Here is a 27,649-nt window from a genome sequence, read left to right as displayed (position 1 = left end):
TTCATTTATTTATAAAACCTACAAAGAAAATATCTTGGGTATAATCAAGTTAATTGTTTAATTAATATGATGAATAAATTAATAGAGAACTGTATATGAACTGTATACACTTGAAGCTAGCTTCTCATTTTGTAAGTAATTGTAAGTAATACAGATCTTCATGAATAGACGTAAAATAACTTGATGGCAAATTTATATTTTAAAGAACAATCTCTCTCTAATGATCTCTATGAATTTCCTCATTTGTATAATGTCGAAATGAATGAAAGAAATTGATTTTTTTCGAGAGTAGAGACCAGTTTCTTGAATTACATAATTACATCATTTCTCGCGCGTTGACGTTGATACTCGTTTTTAATATTTTATTTATTATAAAAAAGATGAGTGAGAAGGAAAATTTATAAACTGCTATGTAATAATATTTAAATAATATATAGCGTATAAATAACTAGTAATAATTAAATATTTAGTAATAATAATTAAATATTTTAAATGCTGTATATACATTATATATATGTATAAAATAATTTAAAGAAAGTTCCAAATGCCTGTCATTTATTAAACAACAGCAATATAAGCTTGTAAAAAGATATCATATTAAAATAAAAGCGCGACAAGGCACAAGGTAGAGTTAAAAAAGACATAAACAAGGAAGATATTCAATCCTTTATTATTTTGCGAGAGAATCGGGAGGAGAGGGGGTGAGAACGGAGAGTATTTAGGGGTGAGCGCGCATCGTTAAACGAAATCGCACGTCTCTCTTTATGGATCCTTTCCCTCCTACGACGAACGGTGGTTGCGAGGGGTACCGCGAGAGAGAAAGAAGAGGGTGGCGGACTCAGGAGTGGAGGGTGTAATGACAAATCAGTTGATAGGGCCAAGAAAGTCTCCAAGCAGGCAGGAAGGTCGCGCCGAGTCGAGCAGAGACTGCCGAGTGGAGGTCGAGTCGAGTCGGCGGCACCGACCGGCTATAAAAGCCCTCTCGCACCGAGGCGTCGACGTCACACGTCGTTAGCACTCTGGACAGTGAGGAACTCCGCCGTGCCACCTGTTAAAGACGCCTGTCCAGGTCACCCCCACGGCCGTCATCGCTATCCGTCGAGCTCTGTCACACTTCTTCGCCGGTTTCATTCTTCTCATCTCCTTAGTTCGGACGATTTCAACATCGAGGACTCGATCGGGGCCGGAAGTCATCGGCAAAGTCGCCCTTCGCATAGCTTCACGTTTATCTTGGGAAGAGGAGTTTCGTCCTCGCGCGTTGCACTTGCTCCTTTATTTTTGGCAAAGAATTGCGGAGAGAGAGAGAGTACTAATCCAGGATTCTTCCACGGGCCGGTTCTTCCACGGATTCTCCGCAAATTCAACAAGTAAGTGACTTCCCTTCGCGTTTCGAGCTTCTATTCCGACCGCGTTCAAGGAGGATCCAAGATTGCGTCTTCTCGGGAAATAATTGGCTAAACTTATTTCACATTATCTTTTTTTGGCATTGATCAATTTTATATTTAATATAATATTTAATTTAATATTGTGTACAATTGTATACATTTAAGAGGAGTGATCTCGCGCGGGATATAAAAGTTATCCGTATGAAAACAAATTTGTTTTCCATACTTGTCAATTTCAATACAGCTCTCTTATCTCGTTTACAATTCTTATCGATAAGTGGTTTACCGTGTCACAATCAAAAAGTTACGATGACTTTAAAGAAGTAAATTGATGTAAATTGGCTTCGAAAGTAGTTTGGATGTTCGCGATTGCTCCTCTTTATCTGGGAATTCTGCCAACGATCTATGATTCAATAATAGTGCCAAAACAAATCTGTGCATACATATGTAAATGTGTATGTCGTTTACATATGCTATTTTACGATCGGCCGATTTGAACATTTGTTATCGCAAGTGTAGCATAAATAATAAAATTTATTTACACCGATCGATCGCGATAATCCGATAAACCGCGTCAGCGTCTATTGCGAATTCAACCTTTACACTTTATCGATATATTAACGCCGCGAGTCAAAAGTATCTGGATATTAATTTAGCGTCATGCGCGCGCTAATTCTGATTTATGCGAAAATTGAAAACGCTGCCCGCGGAGAACAGGTCTATTATTTATCATTGTGTGTCTCGCGCGTCGTCCGCTCTGTCGCGGGCGGATTCACTTTGATTAAATTTTCTGTGTACATAGTTTTACGAAGCACAGCGAATAATCACAGCGAATATTATATATAAATATTATATGCAAACACAAAGAGTGCGCTCATGTGTGTCTGTAATATCAACCAATTAATATTATGGATCAATATTACAGTATTATCAATTAATACCATATTTAATTGCAATTATAAGAGCGCAACAGGGCTTTGTACGCAGTGATCCGTGAAATAGAATTAAATATCGAATCAGTAGGAAATGGAACGTGTATGTAACTTACTTCTTACTTAATTTCAGAGACATAAATAATTCGTTTTATATATGATTCTTTTACATCTTCTAAAAACATCCTCCTTCTTTGTACTTTTTTTCATCTTCTCTCTTTTTCTCTTTCACAATTCTTCTATATTCCTTGTCTTCCTCGTCTTTCCGTTTTATTCATCCTATTTGCCATTTCCATGTTTATTTTTCTATGTCTCTTTATAATTCTTTTACATATGTATCTATTCACTTACGATGACGTTTCCTACTCGAGAATTAATGTCGCCATTTATTTGCCAAATTGAACCCTCTATGAATAAGGCTGGACCCGCATCCATTTTCCGAGTATGTTTATATTTCTTTTATAAAAGAAATCTGTCTTATGTACATACATATCGGCAAGAGAAATGTTTCTTCAATATTTCATTATTTTATTACGTCAACACATTAAATGAACAAGCTTGCATAACATCATGATATTTGTACGATAAAATTGCTATAAGATATTATTAAATATTTCATTGTTTATTCGATTGCATGGAAAGATTTTTAAAAAATGAATTTTATAAATCTAATATAATAATAATATATATCACGGGATCGGTACAGATTAGAAATTAATATATTCCTCTTTCACATAATTATTAATAATTATTATTAACTACAAATATTATTTAATTTCACATCTAATTATATATATATACCTAATGTTACGCGTACATATATATTGTAATTAATTATATGATATTAATTCAACCAACAGTTAATATGATAAAATTACGATTAGGGAATTATATTCGGAGGTTAGAGTCAACAGCTGATGGGTGAATCATTATCACGCTCTTACGGGCGTGCCATAATTGTTTGATAAGCGAGATTAAATGCGCGGATCAGTACAATTCCGCGAGACGATAAACGTCACGATAATAAAACAAGCGTTCGACATCAAACTTTTTTTTTTGAACGAATAGAGCCAAAGGGAAACAAACCTGCGGCTATGGCTTCGACGGGTATATATCGAGTATATTGGATCCTTCGATATTGCGTCGCGATTTATCCCGGGTTTCGGGATTTATACGTCTCGCTTCGTTTCACCATCGCTTCACGGCTTCTACCTCGTTATTAGCTATTTCTCGCTCGTACTTTTCGATCCCACTTTTACGGTACGGTTCGGCTCTCTCTTCACGTCTGCCCAGGCGTTTACACAAATTTCGTTTGTCTAAAGGGCCACTTTTTTCTATCAAAACCCGCGCCGTGTAATCGTGATTCGGTGAGCGATAAATCGCAGCGCGCATTCAATATATTTACACTATGCGATTTCGTTTATCTCACACGGCCCATTGATCATTGAATACACTTGACCGATGTTTTCGACACAATTGACACAAGGGATACATAGAATTTAATTAATATGCTAATGCCGAGAGACACGCAAGTTTCATAACAATCTATTTAGTTCATTCATTAATATTTTGCAAGTAGGTTGAAGCGCGAAATATTATGTTACAATGAAATTACGTGTAAATAAGTTTAATTTAATTACAAAGTGTAAACATTACACTTGTTGCACGAAAACAAAAATACATATATGTTTCCTACAGTTTCGCAATAATACCACGTGAAGAAAAAAAATTTAAGATTTACAAAATCATATCTATCTTATTGATCAAACTTTACGACAGTTTAATGATATTGATAAATTGAGAAAGTTTATCCCCGTAAAATTTGCGATTAGATGTTATGAGTTTAGGAACTTTTCTTAATACAACGAAAATACAGCGATTTAGTTTGTTTATTAAATGAAGAGAGTTCTTATCCTGTTCATTAGATAATTTTCGCAGAATAATTCTCATACTTGGAACTTTTTGCTTATAATTAATAATAATTGATAAATAGTTTTTTGTGAATATAAAATATATATTTAATTATGTATTATTTCTTCTGTAAAATTTACATAGTTGTATTTACATAGTTGTATACTTTGAATTATATTAATTATTAATCAGTTATATTTATTATGTATTAATATATCTTTATTTATATTTTTTGATATAAAAATACAACGGAAAGTGAAAAATAAAAACAACATTTTATGCTTTTATTTAAATTAATTGTTTGACTTTTATGACGTTTCTTATTCAAACTTGTAATAATTTTGAAGATGACGAACACATATATATATTATTATACGCTTATACGAAAAGTTGTCAAGTTTCTAAAGGGAGTCTCTAAATTTTCAAGTATTAAAGTTGGTTAATCGAGTTAAATGATATGATTATCGAGCTTTCATTGAAATTTTAGCACGTCGCTTCGGCAGCTCGTGGTACATTCAATATTGCCTGCAATTCGTGTAATCATTGGCGCGAGTGACATTTTGAAACGAACGTTTCTGTATCGCGGTGTTAATCGAATTTCTTTCGGCTGCCCGCTACCTATGGACGTGGACGACAATCCACGGCAGAACTCTCTTTCTCGTTGAAAGTTTCGAGCACGTTAAACGATCGATTTCCCATTCGACATGTACGAGTAGATAACTACCGTGCGAACCTCTCGAGTAATCGTGCGTGGAACATGGCGATTGTTCCGCGTCGACAATGTGCCCGGTTCTGACAGCTCGGACATAACAAAATTATTCTCGCTCTTGTCTTAACTTCCAGCACGTTTTCTAACGTGAATTATACAAATTGATGTAAATCTTTCATTCCTCCCAAACAATTATATGTCAAAGAGCTAATAGATTTAAATAAACTTCTTATTTCTCTTCATGTCGTATTGAAACGATTCTTCTATGAAATTATATTCTTTTTAATATTTGCAAATTTTCAGATAGATTTAAACCATAGAGAAAATGGAATTTTCGTAATATTATTTTATGATAAAAAATATAAAAAAATTATAAATTATAAAATATTTTAAAAAATGCGAAAAATTTATAATCGCGAATTGTTGGGATTACTTAATCCTTTTGAAACTCTTATCCGAGAATTGATGTTAAATGTATCAGTCCATTAATTTTCTATGCGAGTCAGATTGTCTATTCTTGCTTATTACGACAATGTTATCCAAATAATACACCTCCGTTGATATTTTCCTGGAACATTTCTTTAGAACGTTACATTAAATTCACTACGTAAATCCGCTTCAATTCGCAATACACTTGTAAAACTCAATGGGCGATGAAACATTATGCCGCTAGAATTACACATCGTTCTATTATCTAACAGACGGCTGTCTAACGTCCAGGTCGGGATATAAAACTTTAATCTGTATTCTCATCGTTCTCGCGGATATTGCATTGAACTAGAGATAGTATATCGTGTAACGAAACCCAGGACGAGCTTTGAGTTTCTGTTTGATTGGATGTTGGTGCGATGCTCTCATGGTCCGATATCATCCGCATCTCATGAATGCGAAGATTAGTTTGATATCTTTGGATCGAATACGATACATACGTGTACGATGATTCATTTTATAATTTCGATAGCTTTCTTTTAGATTTCTTCTCCCGTTGTCGACTTTCAGTTTTTCCTGGAACATTTCTTTGAAATTGTAAATCCACTTCAATTCGTAGTACATCTTTAAAAGTCGGGCGAGACATTGCTAGCGTTACATGTCGTTTTATTATCATATTGTAAAAATAATATGATAATACAAAATAAGAAAATACATAGGAAATGTGGATTCTCTCTTCCAGTCATCGCTTTATGCGAAAAGAATTACAAGAGCATTAAAAATTTGAAGAAATTTAATTAACAATTAGATCTAAAATATTAAAATATAAAAGAAGCTGCGCAAAATGTGTAGTTTTTAGAAACGTAATTTACTACAGAGGATATTATAATGTACATATTATAAAAAATAATAAAACAAAAAGAATGAAGAAGAATAAAAAATATTGAAAATTTAAACAAAATTTTTCTCCATCAAATTAAGCTACAAGGTAGAAAATTGCATTAAGATTTATACGGATTAATCACTTTACAATTCGAATCTACCGAATTCGTGCGTCCAGAAGGGGCAGATAATCGAACTGCCGCAGCTTATTAAGCCTAATAACCACACAGATCATCAGCGATGCGATCGGCTAACTGATTTTCCAAACGCATTACTATGAATCAATGATGGTAAATTCGGTTGAAGTAATTCGTATCGAGGCATATAAGTGTAATTAAAATTATCAATGATAACGTAACACCTCATAAATATTATCACACATACATACAACTTTAGTGACATAAAAGATATAAAATAATTTATAAAATATTTAAATAATTAATTAATTTAATTTAATTGCATATGACTACATATATGTTGTTGGACAAATTGACCTACTTTTCACTAACGAAGCTATATATCATCTGTGAACAGAACTAAAGATTTAAAGAATTTTAATTTTATGCCACATCATTGTATCATATAATAAAACTCCAAAAAATAGAGAAAAATTATTATATGTTTAATATAGAATGATTAATATATTTTTGCAGAAATGTGACTTTTTTTTGTAGAACTTTGAAAATTTTTCGAATGTAGAACGCATTATTAAAGATACATTTTATTGTAGAATTTTTTCCGAGTGATCTATTGTAGGAGTAAAATACAATATACAAACGAGTTTTATGTTACGTATATTGGTAACGAAGCAACAAGATATACCAAGATAACCAATGCTGTTGCTAGTTAAAAGTAGAGAAGCACAATCTTTTATTTTCATAAGTGAAAGAACGATACGTATTTTACTATTTTGTACGAATAATCCTTTGCTTCCACTACAAAGCGTTGCTTGCAGAGAGTTTATATTTTTATGCTTTTTAGAGATTTTTTTTTATTTACAGATACAAACACACTGTTTGAATTTTAAACATGTGCGAACGCTCTCGTGTTTCTATTGAGATTTTTTAAGGCACGTGTTTTGCGTAAATAAGAGAGCAAAATGACACGTTCCAGTTTATATGAAAATAAAGCTTTTTGTATCGCATTAGCAGTTAGCAATTGTTATCTCGCGACAAATGTCGCGTTGGTTGGATGATTTTTGCACGAGAGACTGATGATTTCGTCGTCACCGATATGTAATTAGAACAGAGTGGTACACACCGGGTCAGAAATGCCTTTGCATATGAATTTAAACGTATCGACGCGTATTCGGCATGTGTATATCGTTTCTAAATATTTGTCATGATCGTTATTTGAGAAACATTAACGCTGTCTCAAGGTAGAATAAAATTATTAATAGGAAAAAATTTCATTATTTTTTATCATTAATATAAAATTATTATATTGATATATATATATTGATATATTAAAGTAATGTTAATATAAAATTATTAATATATTAATATAAATTTATTAATACAAAATTATCAATATAAAATTAAATTTCCCTAATAATTAATAATTAAAAATTTCTCTATATAATTAATAATTAATAATCATGACGTGCAAATATTTAGAGACGAATCACGCCTCGAATACATCTCGATACGCGTACGGATTCATGTGTTAAGACAATACTGACCCCGTGTGTACAGTGGGTACCACGTGCCACTATTACGCAGATTTATCGCGAATACGAATCACGCGCGGTGTGGACCGGGGGGCTATCGACGGCGACGCGTAGCTCCGGACGAGGACGGAAAAAGAATCGGCGGCGACGATAAACGATAAAAGTGTATAAAATTAGAAGCAATTACACACCGAAGGCTGCTGCTGCTAGGCACTAAAGCCGGCGCTTGGCGCAGCTTTATCTGCCTAACCGGCGCCAAAGAGCTGAAATCGCGCTATCTTGACGTTTATGCTCGTGCTCGGGATATGGCCGCTCTCCGTAACTTTCCCAGTGTCATCGACGAACGACAAGCGATAATGACAAGTTCAATACCAGCTCGCATAGGAAACCCTACCGTGCAAGGTATGATTGTATAGGATTAAAATTATCATTTGTGATTGTCATCACGTTCGCGATAATAATTTATGCTTACGTTTCATGAAGAAAGAATCTCTCGAAAAGATATCTGGAAGATATCCATAGATGACAATTTGATTTGATAATATTACGAAAAGAGAGGAGTCAAAGAGAGAAAGAGAGAGAAAGAAATAATTTATAAAATATAAAAATTAAATTTTCGGGGAGAAATTATTTTTCTTAGAACTAAAATTATATATATAATAATTAGAGATAATAATTAGAGATTTAATAATTTAATAATAGAGATTTTAACTTTTAAAATTATATATATATAATTTTACGTATTTTTTTATATGACACATCACTTCCCGATTACTCTCGAAAATGTCGTATCTTCTAATTAACGATATTACTATTCGGCGCAATAGAAAGACAGCAGCACCGATTTTAATTAGATCTTTATCTTTAAGAATGTGCACTAATTATCACTTATTCTTCTTCTATTGAATTATCATTATTGCGAGGTGATTGAGTTAGTTACTCCAATTGAATAATAATCTGAGAACACCTTATCGTTCACTGAACACTACTTAATGACCAGTCTAATAACAGTGTACGTACTAAAGAGGATGATTTAGTATCGACATTACCCTTAATTTTACTTCCTTAATTTCACATTTCGATGAAATTATTGCCGAGAAATTTTCAGAAATTGTTATCCAAATTCACGATCGTAATATTTCTCAACAATGTTAATTTTTAATTTCTATTTTTACGGTTTCATTAAATTACTTTTATTAATTTAATAGATGACCTTTTTATATTTTAATTCAATTATCAATTTAGAGCAAAATGCCGATAAAAAAATATCAAGATTAACAATTTTGAAATAAAAATTTGACTAACGAAAATTTAATTAACGAAATATTTTGCGCAATATTATTTAAATATGACTTTGTCTCATACCATATAGTGCTTACGTGAATTTACCTTCTTATTTGCCTACGTGTTTACATCTTTTACAAGTAAAATTGTAAAAATTGTTTCTCTTCTTTTGCGTACGCTCTTACAAGGGAAGAGATTTCGTTCGTATTAAAGCGAACGATAAAGGTTTATCGCTCGTTGCGAGGAAATGTGTAAAAAATTGTTGTCATATTATCGCAAATCAAATTGTGACGTTGAACATACGATGCTAAAGTGATGATCCTGCCCTTACTCATCATTTTACGAGGCGAATCGTTTGGCGTCATGGGAATGAAGTGCATCTGTACATCTGTAATGTTTGTATGTAATGCCGCTGTTAACAGATAATCGATATGGAAATGATGACGAGCATATTTCGAATTAAAGGCACAGCGAGCGGATTTTATAGCGAGCCTCGATTGCTATTACGATGCATCAACTTCCATACTTGAGTTGTAGGTAGGCGTATTGAGATGTGCATGGGGGCAAAATTTACGACAAATAAGTCTTTTTTTTCAACACCGATATTTAATATTTCGCATTTAATATTCCCTTTAATATAAAGGACAGAACGATATTGCATTCCTTTAACGCTATAGAAAAAAATGGAGGTTTTTATTCGTGTCTCATAATTTATCAGGATTGCTTGAATCGGTGCAGCTAACGAATTAATCGCATGCTCTCTCTAATATTGCATTATAATAGTCAAGAGTTTTTTTGTTCTCTTTTTACTTGATTGTGCAATCGAGAAAGCGTGTAGAGGAGACACGACAAAAACGTTGAAAACATTTTAAGTTCTTTTTTCACTCTATTAATTTTCTTTTCCTCTCTCTCTTTTTTGCCAATTTAGAGTTGGATCTTTAGGAAGTTTAATCAGGATGTCATTTTCCTGTTTCTTCGATTCCTAAAATATATAACATCAATTTTTTTTACGAATCAGCAGCAAAAGTTAAAATTTATTAAAGTAAAGAAGTCCACTTAACGTTATAAATCTCAAGCAAGATTTTTTATTTTCAATTCTCTTGAAACTTGATCCTTAATGATAGTCCTTAAATATTTTTAGCTGTTTTTATTTAATACAAGTTAATTAGCATGCTTCGATATAGTCCATAGATTAGGAAATCCGAGACACCGTGATGAAAATAATTTCAAACAGGGCTCGTTTACCTTGTGTCCGGTTATATTTACACGATCGTCGACCTATGGCATAAGGTTGCATCCTGATTGCCTTGTATTTTTGACCGGCAAAATACACCCTCCTGCCTCACAATTTCCCCTTCGAGTATCTCGTCATCGTTATAAAAGCAGGCTCGCATATTTTTCACAAAACAGAGGAAAACGCATCGAATTACTGCCTCTTAAGGTTTCCTTCGTGCAGGCGAATACAACGAGCGAACGAGATGAAAAGCGCGGATAAATCTGTGTTGAAATACCAGAGCGAGAGCGATTGATTGATTCGTTCTCGTGTGCAAGGAGAAAATATTGAGAGAGAAAAATTTATTATATACGAACTCGTAGGAAAACATATTATATGGTTGCACGTGTGCGTGATACGTGGTCCATGCGGATTGATTCGTTCTCTTGCAACGACAATTTTCTCGATAACGGCCAAACAAATGCATCGAATTACGTGATATTTACACGAGAAATTGATTTCAATTACCATAGATGAGAATATATTTTTTTGTCAATACGTGCTTATCGCACAGCTTTTTTGGAGATGATATTGTATATGTACACATATATATAAATAATTGAATAAACTTGGGGAAAAAGAGAAAGAAACGACTCTTTGAGAAAATTTTTCTAAAGGAAACTATCCTTTTTACGCATTAACATTTAAAGGGAAGAAAATAAAAAGAAAAACGTCATTGATTAATTTCTCATTACTTTATTTATTGGAATCCAATATGTCGGTTATTATAAAAAGCGGACATTTCCTATGAGAAATTTGCTGGATTTATTATTTCATAGGATACAAGCAAGTCGAGATATGTAATATTTAAATTTAAAATATTTTATTTAATATAAATTATTATTTAATATTTAACATTTCTCCACGTGTTATTCCAAATTTCTGCTATTGAAGTATAAAAGGAAGAAGAATTTAATTTAGTATTCTATTTATATGTATAAATATATAATAAATATGTGTAATAATCAATATGTTTTCTCACAAACATCACATTCATTTCAATCCGTGATCAATGCTATGGTGAATAAAATGTACGTTCATGTTGACATTAATATTAATATTAATATTAATATTAATATTGTATTAATTATAATCGCACATATTTAAGTCTTATTTATTTGATTTCAATACATTTTCAATATTTTTAATCTTATCGATATTTAATCATATCAATACTTACAGAAAATTATATAATTTTAATGTAAATATTTTATATATAAATTCATTTATAAATTCATATATATATGAATTTGATGGCATTTGTGGAAAATACGAATTTTCAAATAAAATTTTTTGTTCTCTCATTTACATAGAATATTCATTATTACAGCGACTAAAAATAAAGCGCTTTTGTGTTTCGCGAAACGTGGGGGTGACATGCTCCGCATTACCATCCCGTTTCACCTCAACAGCTGACTTTGAGTACCTTTGTCTCACGACTGGTTAAAGCCGTGACGTTTATCTTTCTGAGAGCGGTCAAGCGCGTGTGGAATTTTGCTTCATCAAAGTACCAAGCGGATATACTTTAGTACCGCGGACGCAATATGCGGGCCAACATTTTATCCCTGATTCAGACATACGTATATAACATCAGCATAGACTTTGTTCTATTAACAAACTCTGTTAACATTCACAGATACTCACCTAACTTTCGCGAAGCAGTCGAGTTTCTTCTTTTAATAATTAATTGCAAACTTTGCGCTTCCGACATTTGTTATTTATCTTCGAACACACAGATGATGGCGCGACGTGATGCAACGATGACTTTACGTCTCGTCTGATCGGTGAATCGAGAGAATGAAGAAACTCATTAATCCAGCTTCAACTGATATTTCAGACGTCGGGAAAAGTTGCCGCTGAAATCTGTCAGACCGACTTAACTCATTCTTCAACGAACCACGACGTGGAAGGTTCCTTTCTCACGCGTAGTGAATTTTCCTAAGTTCCTCCGTCGACATTTACATCAAACGCAAAGGGGAAGACATAATACGCGCAATGATACGCTTCGCTGAAGCATAATCGCTAAGCGGATTCCTCGCTTTTTGTAACCGATCTAAATCTGGATTAACTGTTCTATTCGCAGCTGATACGAAGTGTCATCCCTTAGAGTTTCTCGAATAAATGCGACACGCTAATAGTTTTTCGATTATGCACGATTGAAATTTTAATACTTCACGAATATATCTTGCAAACAGACAAGTTACTTATCAGGATGATACGAGCGAGTTTAAAACCTTTTTTTAACGAGTGAGTTATAAGATGTGGTGAGAGACAAATCAGGGTTTTGTACGTGTAAATCATACCTAGCAGTACGCATCGTTGTACGACAAGAAAAGAAAGAGCCGAGAAAAGAGAGAACAGGGTAGATGAAAAATTACTCAAAGGTATCTCGAAGGTGTCGGCTAAATTAAATTCGGTCACGTGCGACCGCATCGCCTCTCATTAAAGCAATGCTCCGGAATTAAAGTGCGGCAGCATCGCGCGTGTCGCCAGTTAAATGATGAATGAACCAAGTACCTTTGTAAAAGAGCGCGCTACTTCGCTCAATAGATCTTTAATACGCGAATCGTATTGTGATAGATGATGGGCTTAGAACGGTCTTATTTAGTTGGCATTATTTGATACACATGTAATTTTGATATAATCTCTACAGATCTACTTCTCTAGAAGAGAAATTAAAAATGATAATAAAAAAAATTATTAAAATTATTAAAAGATAATTATTAAAAGAATTAAAGTAAAAATGATATATAATTATTAAGAGAATTAAAAATGATACAATTATTAAAAAGTAAAATTATAATAGGCTTTAACAAGTTTTAAACTTTTAATAATGCTTTTTAATAATATTACTCGTCATTATTAATAATATTGTTATATTTAAGATAGCATACTGTATATATAATTATTATTTATTTGTAGGAAATTTTATTTTTTCCTTAAGAGGTATAATTTTTCTATTGAAGAGATACAAAATTTTATTTCTACAGAGCAAAATTTTCCAGTGAAAGTATCAAATTATTAAAAAAATTACAATTATCTTTATAAAACGACGGCTTCTTGTATCACGACATGATACCATACAAGCAAGCTTTATATTGCAAAGCATATTTTATAAAAGAAGCAGCTACTTATAAGTACGTCATCTGCGCGCGAGTACATTAGGTAGCAAATGACACGTCATCGTGTTATTATTTAAAATAATACTCCATTGACACTTCAACAAGCCGGCGACATTTGAATAAGTCTGCCATTTTTTAGAACATCACGCTGAACGTCACATTAAACGATTCGCCTCATCTTTATTCCCTTGATTTACATCTTAATTCGCTCGCCCAAACTAACGTCCGCACCATTTACCTTTGTTTCAATTAAGGAAAAAGACATGATCCTTACTATATCGTGAGATAATTGATGTTACACTTTTCTATAATATTCCGAGATGTATTTTGCTAAAAAATTGTTATCTATGATGTAATATAATATACATTTGTTAATATAATAATATATTTTTCTTATATATTTTTTAAAGATAATTTTAATATTCACGAAATAAGCAACACACATACATGTCAAAATTGACTTTAAATATTTTTTATTTTTTACAGTAACATTTTTACGCATTAAAATGACAGTTACATAAATATTCTTGCTCATTTTAGTTACGAGAATACATGTAACTCAAATAAAAATGCGGTAACACGTGGCAGCATTAGAATCTCGCAAAATTATCTGATTTCACGGTGTTGAAATTCTTAAAATACTGCATGATCTTATTGTTTAACCTTTTCTGTCTGTATAATATCTTCGTCACGTTCAGGATAATGTATTTACCTACATTAGATAGCATAAAATATCCCCAGCTTTGTTTTGTATACGTTACTGGATTATAAAATAAGAATGAAATATAAAGCCAAAGAATTTTTAATGACAATGCACAGTTGTATTGCGTAAACGATTTTTTTTCTTGTGAATAGCGTTTGAATATTCTTGAAAACTTGAATATTCTCGAAATGATAGAGAAAGTTAGGTGCGTAAGATAAGAGACTTACTAATGTATTTAATATAAAGCGATTTTTGCTAAATTCCTTGTGAAAGGTAAAAGCCGTTCGCAAAGAGTAAAATTCCAAGAAACATCCGACCTCTTTTGTAAATAAATTTTAATTCAGTTTCTAAGTAAAGTATCGTTTTTATTCGATCATCTAGATAAGTTTGTGATATATATTATATATATATTTGTGATCAAATTTTCATATTTCAATTCGAATAACAATTGCTTTTTATTCTAAAAATGTATCTCTTGAAAATTCTGATTTTACTATAATATTTGCTATTGTTCTGCTATTTAAATCGTGCTGAAAAATTTGTTATAAATTTCTTTTAAAAATACATTCGACTTTTTGAGATTGTCCTTTCAAATACATCCACGTGCGAAATTTTTGACATTTGACGCAGCTAGAATTTTCTCTATCAGAATTTCAGATAGATCGAAATAGACAATCAGTCATGACAATCGGTTTTTCTCGTTATTTGTATGAGCCATTCATGACACGGCCGATTATCCGTCAGACGTAACGTTTGTTTCTGCAAATCGCATCTCGACAACTTAAAATCACTTACTTTTCTGTATTTCAATTTAAAAAAATTTAATTTCATAAAATATATAGATAAACAGTACTGTTTTATAAATAATATATCCAATCTCATGAAAATTTGGATTCTCGGAAATTGTAAATATTTAAACACGTGTCAATTGTTGATATAGCATTTAAATTTGGCACAACTCAATTTTCAATTTATCATATTCATGAGAAAAGTACATTCTGCTGCAGTTTGCTAATATGCTCACATCGATAATTAGAAAATTAATTAATCAATGAATCATATCCATTCGCTAAAAATAAATTTCGAAGATTGTTGTATTTTCTCGAGCAAATACGATGTTCCGTTCGTAGTTATAGTTCTTCGTCGCATATAAAAGCTATAACTTATGTTAGTTCAATATATATATAACAAACACGGATGATTCGTGTAGGTAAGTATCAGTATAAACGAATCATTCCGCATCGTCGATATTGTTTACTGATGTCAGCCTCTAAGAAAGATTGAGAATCGGCGAAAAGAGAAAAAAAATGACGCAAGTTTTTACTTCTTCATATTCGATAAACAAGCTGCCGCACCAGAGTATAACGCGAAATTATAGATTATCAAAGTTGATGACACTTATAATTGATTCGTAAATACTACAACGCGTTTATGGAGATTAACGAAAAAAATGCATTCGAGTAATTCAAAACAAATGAAAGTTATCGTGCTTAAATGATTAATTACTCTATTCGTTGCTTATTAAGAGACAATTTATATCGTAATTAAATTATAATTAAAGTAATAATATAAGTAAATTATATAGAATCTTCCAACCTCCGTATAATATTTTAATAGTGTATTCTAGAGGTTAAATGAAGAAATCATGAAGATATCGAGGTTACAATAATTTTTTATTTATAAATGATTAAAGTTTATCAATGATTGCAGCATTAGAATTCTCATGCTTAGGCTCGTAATTATTTATATAACTTGTCACTTGTTATTGATTTTTACAAGATAGTTAATAAATTAATTGATTTCCACAAATACTTCTCTAATCAAAAGAAAAATAAACGTTTTTTAAATATGTAAAAATATTAATTAATAATTCCATTTAAATATGATAAATTAATGATTATATGATTAATCAATCATTTAATTGTTATTTAAGAAGAGAAAATCAAATACTTTACATAAAATATTTATAATTCGTTAATATTAATTAATTATCGTATGTAATATTTATACACATAACAATAAAATCAGCTGTGCAGTAAAAATCCTAAATATTACCTAATTTGTAAAAATCAATAACAGATGACAGATCGGTACGCGCATATGTATAATTACAGATCTGAACGCACAAGTTCTAAGTCTCTCACGATTGATAAATTTTGATCCTTTATCAGCTCAAAAACTATTGCAGCCTCAAGATTTTTGTAACAAGATTTTTTACTTTATTTTATCTGTAGAATACACTATTAAAATATTGTACGAAGATTGTAAGATCCTCTGTGTATGTTTTAAAGTCTTTCTTTCAATTTATATTTATAAATTCTTAGTTGAGAAAAAGCGTAGAGAATCATAACCATATTTACAGAGAAGCAACCATTTTAAAGCGCGAGATGTATTCAGACGTCCGACTACAAATTTACTCGTTCTACTTGTAACTACGATTGGTAATGGCGCGTCATATCGCTCGTTTCAACAAAGACACGCAATGATAAAAATAAAAAATTCGATAGATTAATGGTACGTCATAATACGCGATATTTCTATCAAATATTAACGCAACACTGTAATAATTGACACGCAAGAGTTCATTGAAAAGCGAAGAATAATATCGTTATATCATAATAATATTATATATAGAACTTTTATAAAATACTCTGGCGAATGGATATTCTCCATGAAAAATCGAAAAAAATAAATCATTTATTCGACAATAATATAATATAGGATATTTCCAGCATTGCAACTGTCTGCTATTATATAACTTTAAATTACTTGTTACTATGTTTGGATTCGTTTTTCTCGTATAGAGCTCGTAATGATCCATAATTGAAAACCTGAAGCAAATAACATGTGAATTACACGTCTATCTAAATCTACATTCTATCTCTCAAAAAGAAACGAGTTCGTTAATTGCGTAAGTTGGAATATAACATTGCGTCGCAATTGCGTATAAAACTAGCGTGGACGGAATTCATTGTTTTGCTGCAATTCATTAATCGAGAAACAAACTATGTGACGTACTAATACGCAATTAATAGTTTTACAATTAATAGTTTTAAATAAAAAATAGTTTTAGGATAAAATTGGAACATATATATATAATTTTTTTTATAATAAATTATCCGGTGTATTTTTTCGCGAAGAAAATATCTCGCTACACATGAATTACAAATTTATTCGTAAAAAAGGACGTCCATCTTTTTGGTTTTTTCGAGTACCTTTTTCTTGCTTGCTATTTACTTTTTGACAAAATGAATCGAGAATACAGGATGCCAGCCAAATGGAAGCAAAATGCGGACCGACTTTGCATGGACGTTTGCACTATTTGTACAGATTTCTAGACTCGTACAAGCTGTATTATGTACGTTTAATAGTGTCTGTGTGTTTCTGTTGTTTATTCGAAACGTATTTATCGACAATCCGTCGATAACGTTACATACAAAAGCGCATGACAGCAGTTGCGGTTCGATATATACCTATGTTTAATACGATATTTATGGAAAGCTTGAGAGTTGTAAATTTCGTCAAACAGATTAAATTAAACGGACGATATTAACGTTATAGCGACTATTTATATTCAGCTAAATATTAGCAGTATGAAATAAAATATTTTAATTAATAATTTTATGATAAATAATTCTAGTTAATAATAAGGAAATTCTATAAATATTAAGGCAATAATTTCCAAAGTTTGATATTGCGTGAATTTTTTTCTAAGGACATAAATCTAATATGAGTTACACACAAATGCATTTGGTGTTCACGCTCTCTATGAATATATAAACGTTTATCTCCGCGCAAATCTTTATCTCGTATAAATTCTGACGAGGCAGAATTGATGAGCTTATCTAATGATGAAATTCGCATTGCGATTGATGATGCTAGTATCTACTCCAACCGTCGGTCTACATAGACGTGTTAGTAAAGATACTGGGTGTAGCCGGTTGCACGTATGTATATAAAGAATGTCCCGAACGATTAATAAAAAATATTAGCAAATCTAACGTAGTATCAATATTTTTTGAAATGCGTCAATTTTTTAGTTTATAAAAAATCGTATATCTTTAAATAAATTTTTTGAAACTCTCGAAACGTCAAAATGCGCGAATAGATAGCAATTCTCTCTTTGCGTCATTTATATAAAATTCAAAATATTCTTATAAAATAATTTTATGTTAAAAATTTTTTTCTTAAATGTGCCGTAAAGATATCGATTTGTTTATTTCTTATTGTTGTTTATCTAAGAATCACAATGTATAAGAGCAAAATCACACGTCCAATATCCTGCTGATGCGAACTAAGAGCTAATAAAAGAATAAGAAAAATTTTCGCAATCTTTGTACGCGTTAGGAAGTAAGTTTATGACGAGAAACATAGTAGCCAAAATGAAAGAAGTTGAACGAACTAGGAAAGAAGGCTCATGAAAATTAGACTTTACGTGCAAAAATATTGCGTTTCGTTCATATCTCTTTTAAGCAGGTAAAAATAAGCTATACGTATGTTTTATAAACTATACATAGGTATTAGTTGCCTATAAAATTTATCATAAAAATGAGATACTTGTAGGAATTCTCGTTTAGTTTCGCTCGAAAATACACAAGGATTTTTATCGCTCAGAACTGCCGGATATTTCTCTCATCGCAGATTCAAAGCGAACGTGTTGGAAAGTAGCGATAAATGAAAGCTACTAAAAGAATTGCATCAGTGGCCAAAAGATTGCGCATCAATTGGCAATCCCTAACGACACGTTATTGCACGCGTAATTCATTTCGTTCGAGCCACTCAATTAGTGGACACTTACATAAACTAACGCGTTGACGCACCGTCATTCAGAAAACGAGAAGGTAATTCAATCTACATTCGCGTATCAATTTATCGCGATAACATTATTAAGTTCGCTCGAATAAATTAATTTCTTTGCATTTACATCGAGCCTTATTTTGCGTATCGGAAAACGAAGTGGAAAATATCATGTAGTGACGCTTTTCTAAATAATTCGGCAATTCGAAAGATCTTGCTTTATACAGACTTTGCCAAGGCTTTTGGTCTGACTTGATAAGGCTTTTTCTACTGAAACCGATCACGATTGAAGAATTGGGAGATAATTGTGATAAGGTGAATTGATAATTATTATTTCTTAATCAAATTTATAATTTCTATTAAATAATTAATTAATAATAAATAATTTCAATTAATTTTTTAATTAATAATAAATAATTTCTATTAAATAGTCATTACTTTTGATTATTTTATTATTAATTTTATAATTAACATTATTGACTTCATCATATTGCATAATATCTTAATAATATATTAATAGAGTGTCACAATATATATTAATATAATTATTAAATTTATATTGAAATTTAATTTAGTCGATAAATATTTCACTATTACAATCAATATTTATTAATACGGAATTTCGCTCGCGTGCGTGCGATGACTGATGGTTCGATCAATCGTCGCTAGCACATTGATTAAATTATCGCTTAGTTCTACATTACAAGTGTGTTTCATTATCGGTCCTTAAAATTTTCAATAGCGATTATTACGATTAAATGATGATATTTATTCTCTTTAAAATATAAACATAACACAAAGAAAATATAAACACAACACGAAGAAAATTTGCCTTTTTCACGAATGCAGTAAATCATTAGTAGTCAATCAGTGAAAATAAAGCAACACATATGCTTATTGATGGCGTTTTTCTTACGAGAAAGAGGAACTAGTAATATAACGTGGAATAATTATACGTTTGTTCTTTGTAAAATCCTTGTTCTTTTCAATTTTTTCACCTTCACATTTTCGTTGCTACAACGTAATGGTGTATCTCATGTTTGCATTAACGTCTTAAAGTGAGAAATTACGGTGTGTCTCCAAGTCTTCAAAAAGGAATGCTCGACAAGACTTTTTTTCTCGAAAGAGGAATTGGTTTACTTTGAACAAAGTGACAGAAATGTAAAGGATGTGCCATATATTTCGTTTATTCGATTCCATTGGTTCTTTTATACGTCCGCGTTGTCTATTAATTGTCCAAGTTGCCAAGTAAAAAGGTCACACATCGGGACTAATTACATTGATGACAAGATATCTAATCCACCCTGGGATACCAATCTCTGCCTGGGTGTTAATTAAAAATGACGCGTACCTTTGCAACATTAGAAAGGAAAGATTATGGTAGAGAGAGCTGGAATCAAGCTGTTGGAATCGAGTCGCCGACCGACTCGCAACATGGTAATTGAAAAGCAGGACGGCAACCTTAAATTACGAGCGGCAAATTAAACCTTCGGTGTTAATGAACCTGGACGATGACGACAACAACGACGTCCACGACGACGACGATGATGGTAACATCTACATTTCGCAGAAATATTTATCATCTCGTATGTAATGATGTTCAATAATATCGTAACTTTACATTAATCCTTTTGCTATTGAATTTGTTTATATGATAATAATGATTATCGATAAAAATTTGAAATAATTATAAAATATTATAGACTAAGAATAATAAATTTTCAAAAATTGTTTCGAATTCTTGGAACAAATTTATCTAAACTTGTATATAAGAATCTACTATTAAAGTCAAACTTGATAGGTCTAAAAAGCCTTATTTGTATAGATGAAAAAAATAAATTGAAACAAAATTGAAATAATCTTTTTCGACAAGAGAGATAGAAAGATTGCAAAAAATTGAAAAATATGCATAAAGATTGAAACTTTAAAAACTCTTTTACATACATATATAATAAAAAATTATTTTTTATATACATGTGTATAATGTAATATAGTGTTACAAGTGCAATAAAAAGATTTTAAGAGTTCAAAGTATCAAATTATTATGAAACTGCGTTTCGCAAAAAAACGTTGTTGCTCGATCGTCAAATTTCTAAAATAATTTAACAAATTCTCCCTATCTCTCTCTGTCTCTCTCGTAGTCGAGAGATGCGTGCTTTAACGCGAATTATGGGATATAGAAAGCTTAAATCTATCGGATGTTGGCACGTCAACAACTCGCGCGCAAACTAACTCTTTTCACCTGTTCTCCTTCATTGAAATTCACCTTCTCATGAATCATTTTGTGATGGATGACGGAGGACAAAGCCGGTAAAAGGATGTTTGTTCTCGGATCGTGTAGGTTTTGGAAGATAGGAAGAGCCTTGAGAAAAAAAAAGTTACGCGCGATAACCTGGCGTCGTAAATTTGTTGTTGATTTCATCATTATTCGCTTATATTTAGACTTAATTTGTAAATCTGTTGCAATTGTTTTTTCTTTGAACTTCTCCTATCTCCATGCATAAATATGATGCAAAAGTTGAAGATAAAAGTGTATCGCGGCGTGAAGAAATATACGCCCAAATATAAAGTTGTTATGCAATTTAATATGAACGAATGTTATGAAAATAAGGAAAAAAGCGATATCTATAAAATTATTTTCCACTCAAAAAATCTGGCTTACTGCAATAAGTATTCTGTCGATAGGTTATCGTCTGTATGTCTCGTTTATCTTTCAGATGAACGTTGTTAATTTACATTCTTCCTGCACGATGATACTGCTCGGCATTCTGGCGTCTACGACGATAATCGGTCTCACAAGTTCCGCTCCTCTGTCATCGTACGAGAGAAGAGATGTGTCGGATAATCGTCCGAAAATTTTCCTGTTGATGGATGAAAGGATACCAGAACTGGAGGTATGTTCTTTTCAGGCAAAATAATACATGACATTTATTTCCGCTGTTATTATGACGTAAAAATCGTGCTCTTTTCTTTTTAATCGAAGATGGATATGTCTAAAGCATTCGTAAAAATGCTCTTCGATTTTTCAGAGGACAAAGTAAAAAAGAATAATTCTTAAAAGAATGAGGTGAATTGAATTTCTATAATTTTGCTCCGATAATTATCGCGAACAATTTTATGCGTTTAAATTTCTTGTGCTTTATCTTTCAAAATTTGTTTCTGTATTATTATATCTTCTAAGAGAGAATTAAAATTATTTAATTAAGAGAATTGAAAGAATTATCTTTTAGGAGAATTAAAAAAATATTTTTAATTCTTTTTAAGAGAATTAGAATTCTTTAAAGAGTCAAAAGAATACAAGTGGTATTTTGAGATAAAGAATTGAACTGATAAGAGGAAATGTCGTCAATAATCCGTCGATAAATCCTTAATACGTTAAAGCATGTCCGCGCGGAAATCACGTTTGTTACGAAACAACAATAACATTCCAAATGTAAGGACTATTGTATCGACATGAGACACATATCGGATCGTTCGGTTAGTTTACACAGGCACGCTTTACGTTTTGAATTGTTAATTATGTACAGGATCGACTAGCAGTATCCGCGCTACAAATAGATAACACACACGTTTACAAGATACGCAAGAGATACACAGTAAGCGCTTTGATTTCGCATTGGCATGATGTAAAATGACGTAAACAAGAGTAAATCGAAAGAGATTCATGAATGAAGATGTTCCCTTTCTCTAGTTTAAAGATGCACATACGTAGGAGATCTCATTTCACGTAGGATTACGTAGGATTTGCGCTCCTTCTTATTTTCTGCGACATCCTGTATGATTTCCTCGGTTTATTTCGAAGCGGATAACTTTTGAAAGCTTCAAGGATCAAAAGTGCCTTCTTTTATTCGTAACTTTCGTTACACATACTTTGCTGAAGGAGTAAAAATTGAAATATTACTTATATTATTGCATCTTCCACGCGCACTTTATCATTTTAATATTGAATGTGAAAAGATGCGCATCGTATATAAAATATGTATTCTTTTGTCAACATTGCGTAAAAATAAATTCGTCATGTTTCCTCTTCGGAAGCAACTGATTTTCAAGAAAATTAGTTATAGCATAAAAGATTGTATATTTACGTACATGATGATATCGCATTGACATTATTCTTTATCTCGAATCTCCTTTATACGTTACTTGAATTCTTGTTGTGGTGAACACACAATCGAATTATTAAATTGTCTAAGAGCAGCTCTTTGTGAACAAATGTGATATACACGTAGTTTTCTTTGATCAAACGTGTGATTTAAAGAGATTAGACAAAACAGAGTAGATGGAAAATTTTCAAGTACCGTTAAAAACAATTTGAAGAATTTGCAAATTGCAATTTTTTATTTGCATTTCAAGCATTATTATGTCAAAATATATATACACTACGACACGATGATGATGGAGTCCCATTATTCACGTGACATTCATTATTTGCTCTTCGCGAAGTCTGTAACTGCGCATCTTCCGGTTCAGTGCATTATGCAACGTAAGTTGAAAGCTCTCTTGCGAGCTTTGTCTCGAAGAATCGCATTTTCGGATATCATTATGCATCGTGCAAAATTTGCAATTGCTCGCGATGACGAGATTGTATATAAATTGAATATTTTGTGCGATCAAAAGTGAAAAAGAGAAAGAGAGAAAGAGAGCCAGTTTTAGAGGAAAATCGTTTTGCGAAAACATTCGATAAAATACACGGTTAATCTGAATTAAATTAATTGTTCATTTACAATTAATTCATCTATAATTAGCTTTAATTTAAGATGAAAAGAATTATTATTTCAAATATTTAATACTAAATATTAATAGCTGTATTTAAAAACCTTTAATCACATCGGAGGAAATCTTATTAATTTATAAACTGAGACAATTATATCTCTCTTATGCACGATTAATTAAAATTCATTTTGATGATAGACTATTTGTTTTAATGGACAATAGATTATATCGATAAATGTGTTTGTATTCTGTCTAATGTATCAATATTTTAAGGATTAATTACATCTGTCACACGTAGAACGAGATACTGGGCAACGAGCTCGGATCGGACGTGTCGCGCGCCAAGAGAATCGGATCCCTGTCGATCGTCAACAACTTGGATGTGTTGAGGAACAGAGTCATGCTGGAGCTGGCTCGTAGGAAGCAGGAACGGGACCAGCGGCAGATCGAAGAAAATCGCCGCTTCCTCGAGAATATTGGCAAGAGATCGGTGCCGGTATCGGATACTGGCAAGATCGTGAGATCCGACAAATCGAGGAACGATCGGAACCGGCCATTGCAGTTTAACAGAATCGAGTGGCTCGAAGAGGATGATCCGTTGTTTCGCGGATCGCAAGACGATCAGATGACCAGAGTACGAGTCGCCTATTTATCTTTTTAAATTTATTCCTTGTTTTCGACTCATTTCAGGAGACGTTAAAAAATGATTAAATAAGCTCCTTTGTTTTGTCAATTTATAATTCTTAGATCAGATCGTCGATATGATTGGTTTTATAGAGAAAGATTAATTCGAAAGATTAGAATTGTATATTGTACAAGAGCATATATTGATATTAATGTTAATCTTTCAGGTGCAGGCTAATGAACTACGTCTGTTGTAACCGCGTCCTCGACCAGCGAAGAAAAACTCCAGATCCGATATCTTAGCTTTATTGCTATATGCGACTTTTAATCAATCATCATTATTGTAATAAGTTATTTTATCAATTTATCCTTGTTTTTTCTTATCCATATTTCTCGCGTGACAAGTATCTTATTACGAATGACGGCAATTGAGACAGGCGATACAAGTGTAAAAAATATTTAAATTTTACGAATGAGCGTGTATAAGAGATACGAGCAAACGATTAAAAAATCGAAATATTCTGCGCATAATAATTTCGATAATTCTCTTCTATGTAATTCTACTAATTTTAGCGTTTATTTATTGAGTTAGTCATAATATATTAAGGCATAATCCTGCATTTGGCTTGGCAAGAATAAAAAATCGTGAAAAATGTATTGTTCGAAGATGCGTACAATAATGTATGACAAATTTGTGACCATTGCGCGTAACATTCTTCAAACAAACGTGCAAAGATTTGAGAACTTTATCCAAGAGCTACTTAGTTCCTTTCTATATCTTAGCTTCTTCGGACATGGAGAAAGGTGTAACGAAGCAGTATTATACATTGTGATCTTGTCTAAGCTCTTCTATTTCGCAGAGAACATCCCCCGTTCCTCTTATCGTTAGTATGTATTTAATTGTATCCGCAGCATTTATCTATTATTCGCACTTGTACTTGAAGACAACGCGATGTAAGAGAGCGACATGAGTTGATTAAACTTATTATTTTACTTTTGCCAATCTCTATGTGAATGTACAAATACTTTGTTATATCGATAGAGCGATATTGCCTCTCATATGTACCAGCGTCGATCGTTGGATGCGAAAGGTACTCGGCTGCATCCCAGACAGCACAAAAAGGCCAAAAGATGTCTTAAAGATGTCTAAAAGACTTTAAGACGTCTTTAAGTCGTCTTTTAGATGTCTTTTGGACATGTGTGCTGTCTGGGATGTATGTATCTGCAGTTTGCAACTCTGAACGTCTATTTTCTGCATAGTGTGTTAATCAAAGAAATTGTCCACAAATCGAATTAGCTAAATCTTATAAAAGGATCCGGAAATCAGATATACTATTTAATGTTGAGAGAAGACTATTATAATACATGATAAGATCAATAAAGTACAACAAATGTATTCTGCATACTAATTTAGAAACAGTTTTATATGTATCTTGTTTTTGCTTTTTTTAATTTAATTTAATTTTAATTATTGATAATTGTATGATTGTTTTTTTTTTAATTTTTATTACTGAAAACTATACGATTGTTTCTTCTTGTATATTTATTCAGTTGTTATTTATCGTAACAAGAGTACAAAAGCAGCGATTATCGAACAGTGTCTAAAGTAATGCACGGGATTGAAAGTGTTGCGGAAAATATAGCAAATAAAATGTGTATATGCATTATTACTATAATTATTTAATATTCGACATGATATGATTGTGCCACACAAAAATATAAAAAAAAGAATTTATAATTGTTTCAATCTGTTTCATTAAAATGCGATCTTAGAATATTCAAAAATGTAATGTTATTAAGTCTCTTTCAATAATCCATCTCTCAGTGTTATATCATATATAGAACTTAGAATATATCGAGATACTCTTTCTTCAAAACATTTTTCATCATTAAAAAAACCAATATATATAATGTAAAAATATATTTGTCAAGAAATAATTTATAAATATGTTGAAATATGTATATTGCGCATAGATTTCGTAGCGCGATAGATAATTACTTATTTATATCGAATAATTAAACATATAATTTTCTTAGAACATCAACTATTAATTTATTATTATGATTTCGAATCAGTGACAGTTAATAAAAATATTGAGTTGTGTGATATGCATAACTAATAATAAATTTTGTTTAAAGCTAGTGAATACCTTTTCATACATCCCTATACATTATAAAAAGAATCGTGGATAGTGGACATATATATATAACAATATCATCATTTTCGATCATATATAATTATCTTATCTTACAATTTTTCTTAAAAAAGTTTTTATTCATTATCGAGATGTTTACATAATATTATTACACAGTTATACATTTGGAATAACATATTCCAATCATTTTTAGCGAATGAAGATGGTAATCCATTTCTTTGTGAATATTACGTCTGATGAACTGTTATACTGTACAGAATGTTACGATTAAAAACATTACCAATGTACATATATTTCTCTTAACGTATTTTTTTTTTTTTAAGAAATATTAAGGAAATAATCTCTAAAAAAATGTTTTTCATTGAAAATCGCATGTACACATCATGTCATGTATTATTTATAATTCTTTAAAATAACAAAAAAAAAACTTCAATGAAAATAAACTAATAGACATTCGAGGAGTAAATGTAGAATAATAATTTAGATATGTTAAGATATATCTTAGAGAATATTTATAATAAGTAATAAAATTGAAATCAAATAATTATCAATGGAGAATCCATGCATAAAATCAAAAATTTAATCAATCATGCTGTATAAACTATAAAACTGTGTAGACAAAAAAGAATTTTTTCTTTTAGTGCTGCGTAGACAAAAAAAATTTTATCTTTGATTTATTGAAATTCTCGTGCATTATTTAATTTTTTGATTTAATTATTTAATATATTGCACATACATTATTTGCTCCTCGAATTTGCCTATTATTTTTATTATATATAATATAATATATATATATATATATATAATATATATATACAGGGTGACCCATTTTAACTTAGGCAGCCAAATAACTCGAAAAATAAGCAAGATAGAGAAAAATGTTTTAGACAAAAGTTGTATGGTTTCGAGGGGGCCATAAGATGGTATCATTGGTTTGACCTTGAAGAGTCATTTGAAGGTCACGTGAAGGTCACTTCAATTTTTTTAAATGGAATACCCTATATATTTTTGTACATTCTTGTAGCTTATTTCGAGAGCTTTCCAAAACACTATAATTAAG

The 27,649-nt window shown here is 31.4% G+C and overlaps 1 protein-coding gene across 3 annotated transcripts; it reads left to right on the top strand.

Annotated features, from left to right (window-relative positions):
• Positions 1-947: 947 nt before the first annotated feature.
• Dh44 (corticotropin-releasing diuretic hormone 44) lies at positions 948-26,510 on the top strand. Of its 3 annotated transcripts, none has more exons than XM_083084678.1 (4): positions 948-1,367; positions 21,814-21,990; positions 24,108-24,443; positions 24,661-26,505. In XM_083084678.1, the coding sequence occupies exons 2-4, from the start codon at positions 21,814-21,816 to the stop codon at positions 24,688-24,690; spliced, it is 543 nt and encodes a 180-aa protein (XP_082940804.1). In that variant the 5' UTR covers positions 948-1,367; the 3' UTR covers positions 24,691-26,505. The 3 variants fall into 3 exon arrangements, with proteins under 3 accessions (XP_082940804.1, XP_082940805.1, XP_082940803.1); XM_083084679.1 differs by lacking the exon at positions 948-1,367 and adding an exon at positions 8,220-8,319 and having other exon boundaries at positions 24,661-26,508; XM_083084677.1 differs by lacking the exon at positions 948-1,367 and adding an exon at positions 18,078-18,246 and having other exon boundaries at positions 24,661-26,510.
• Positions 26,511-27,649: the final 1,139 nt, after the last annotated feature.

This window comes from Camponotus vicinus, unplaced genomic scaffold, assembly GCF_025532165.1.
Source record: "Camponotus vicinus isolate PSW18456_S1 unplaced genomic scaffold, iyCamVici1.0 SCAF_12, whole genome shotgun sequence".
NCBI lineage: Eukaryota > Metazoa > Arthropoda > Insecta > Hymenoptera > Formicidae > Camponotus > Camponotus vicinus.
Note: the sequence above shows the minus strand (reverse complement) of the source record. Positions and strands in the feature narration are given on the sequence as shown.

What these genes read in the sequence shown, in the direction of transcription:
- Dh44 (XM_083084677.1), top strand. Translation starts at nt 18,148, where the DNA reads ATGATGAAATTCGCATTGCGATTGATGATGCTAGTATCTACTCCAACC. An exon ending in CTGGGTGTAGCCGGTTGCAC is followed by an intron (nt 18,247 to 21,813) that starts GTATGTATATAA and finishes TTTATCTTTCAG; the next exon opens with ATGAACGTTGTTAATTTACA. An exon ending in AAGACGATCAGATGACCAGA is followed by an intron (nt 24,444 to 24,660) that starts GTACGAGTCGCC and finishes TTAATCTTTCAG; the next exon opens with GTGCAGGCTAATGAACTACG.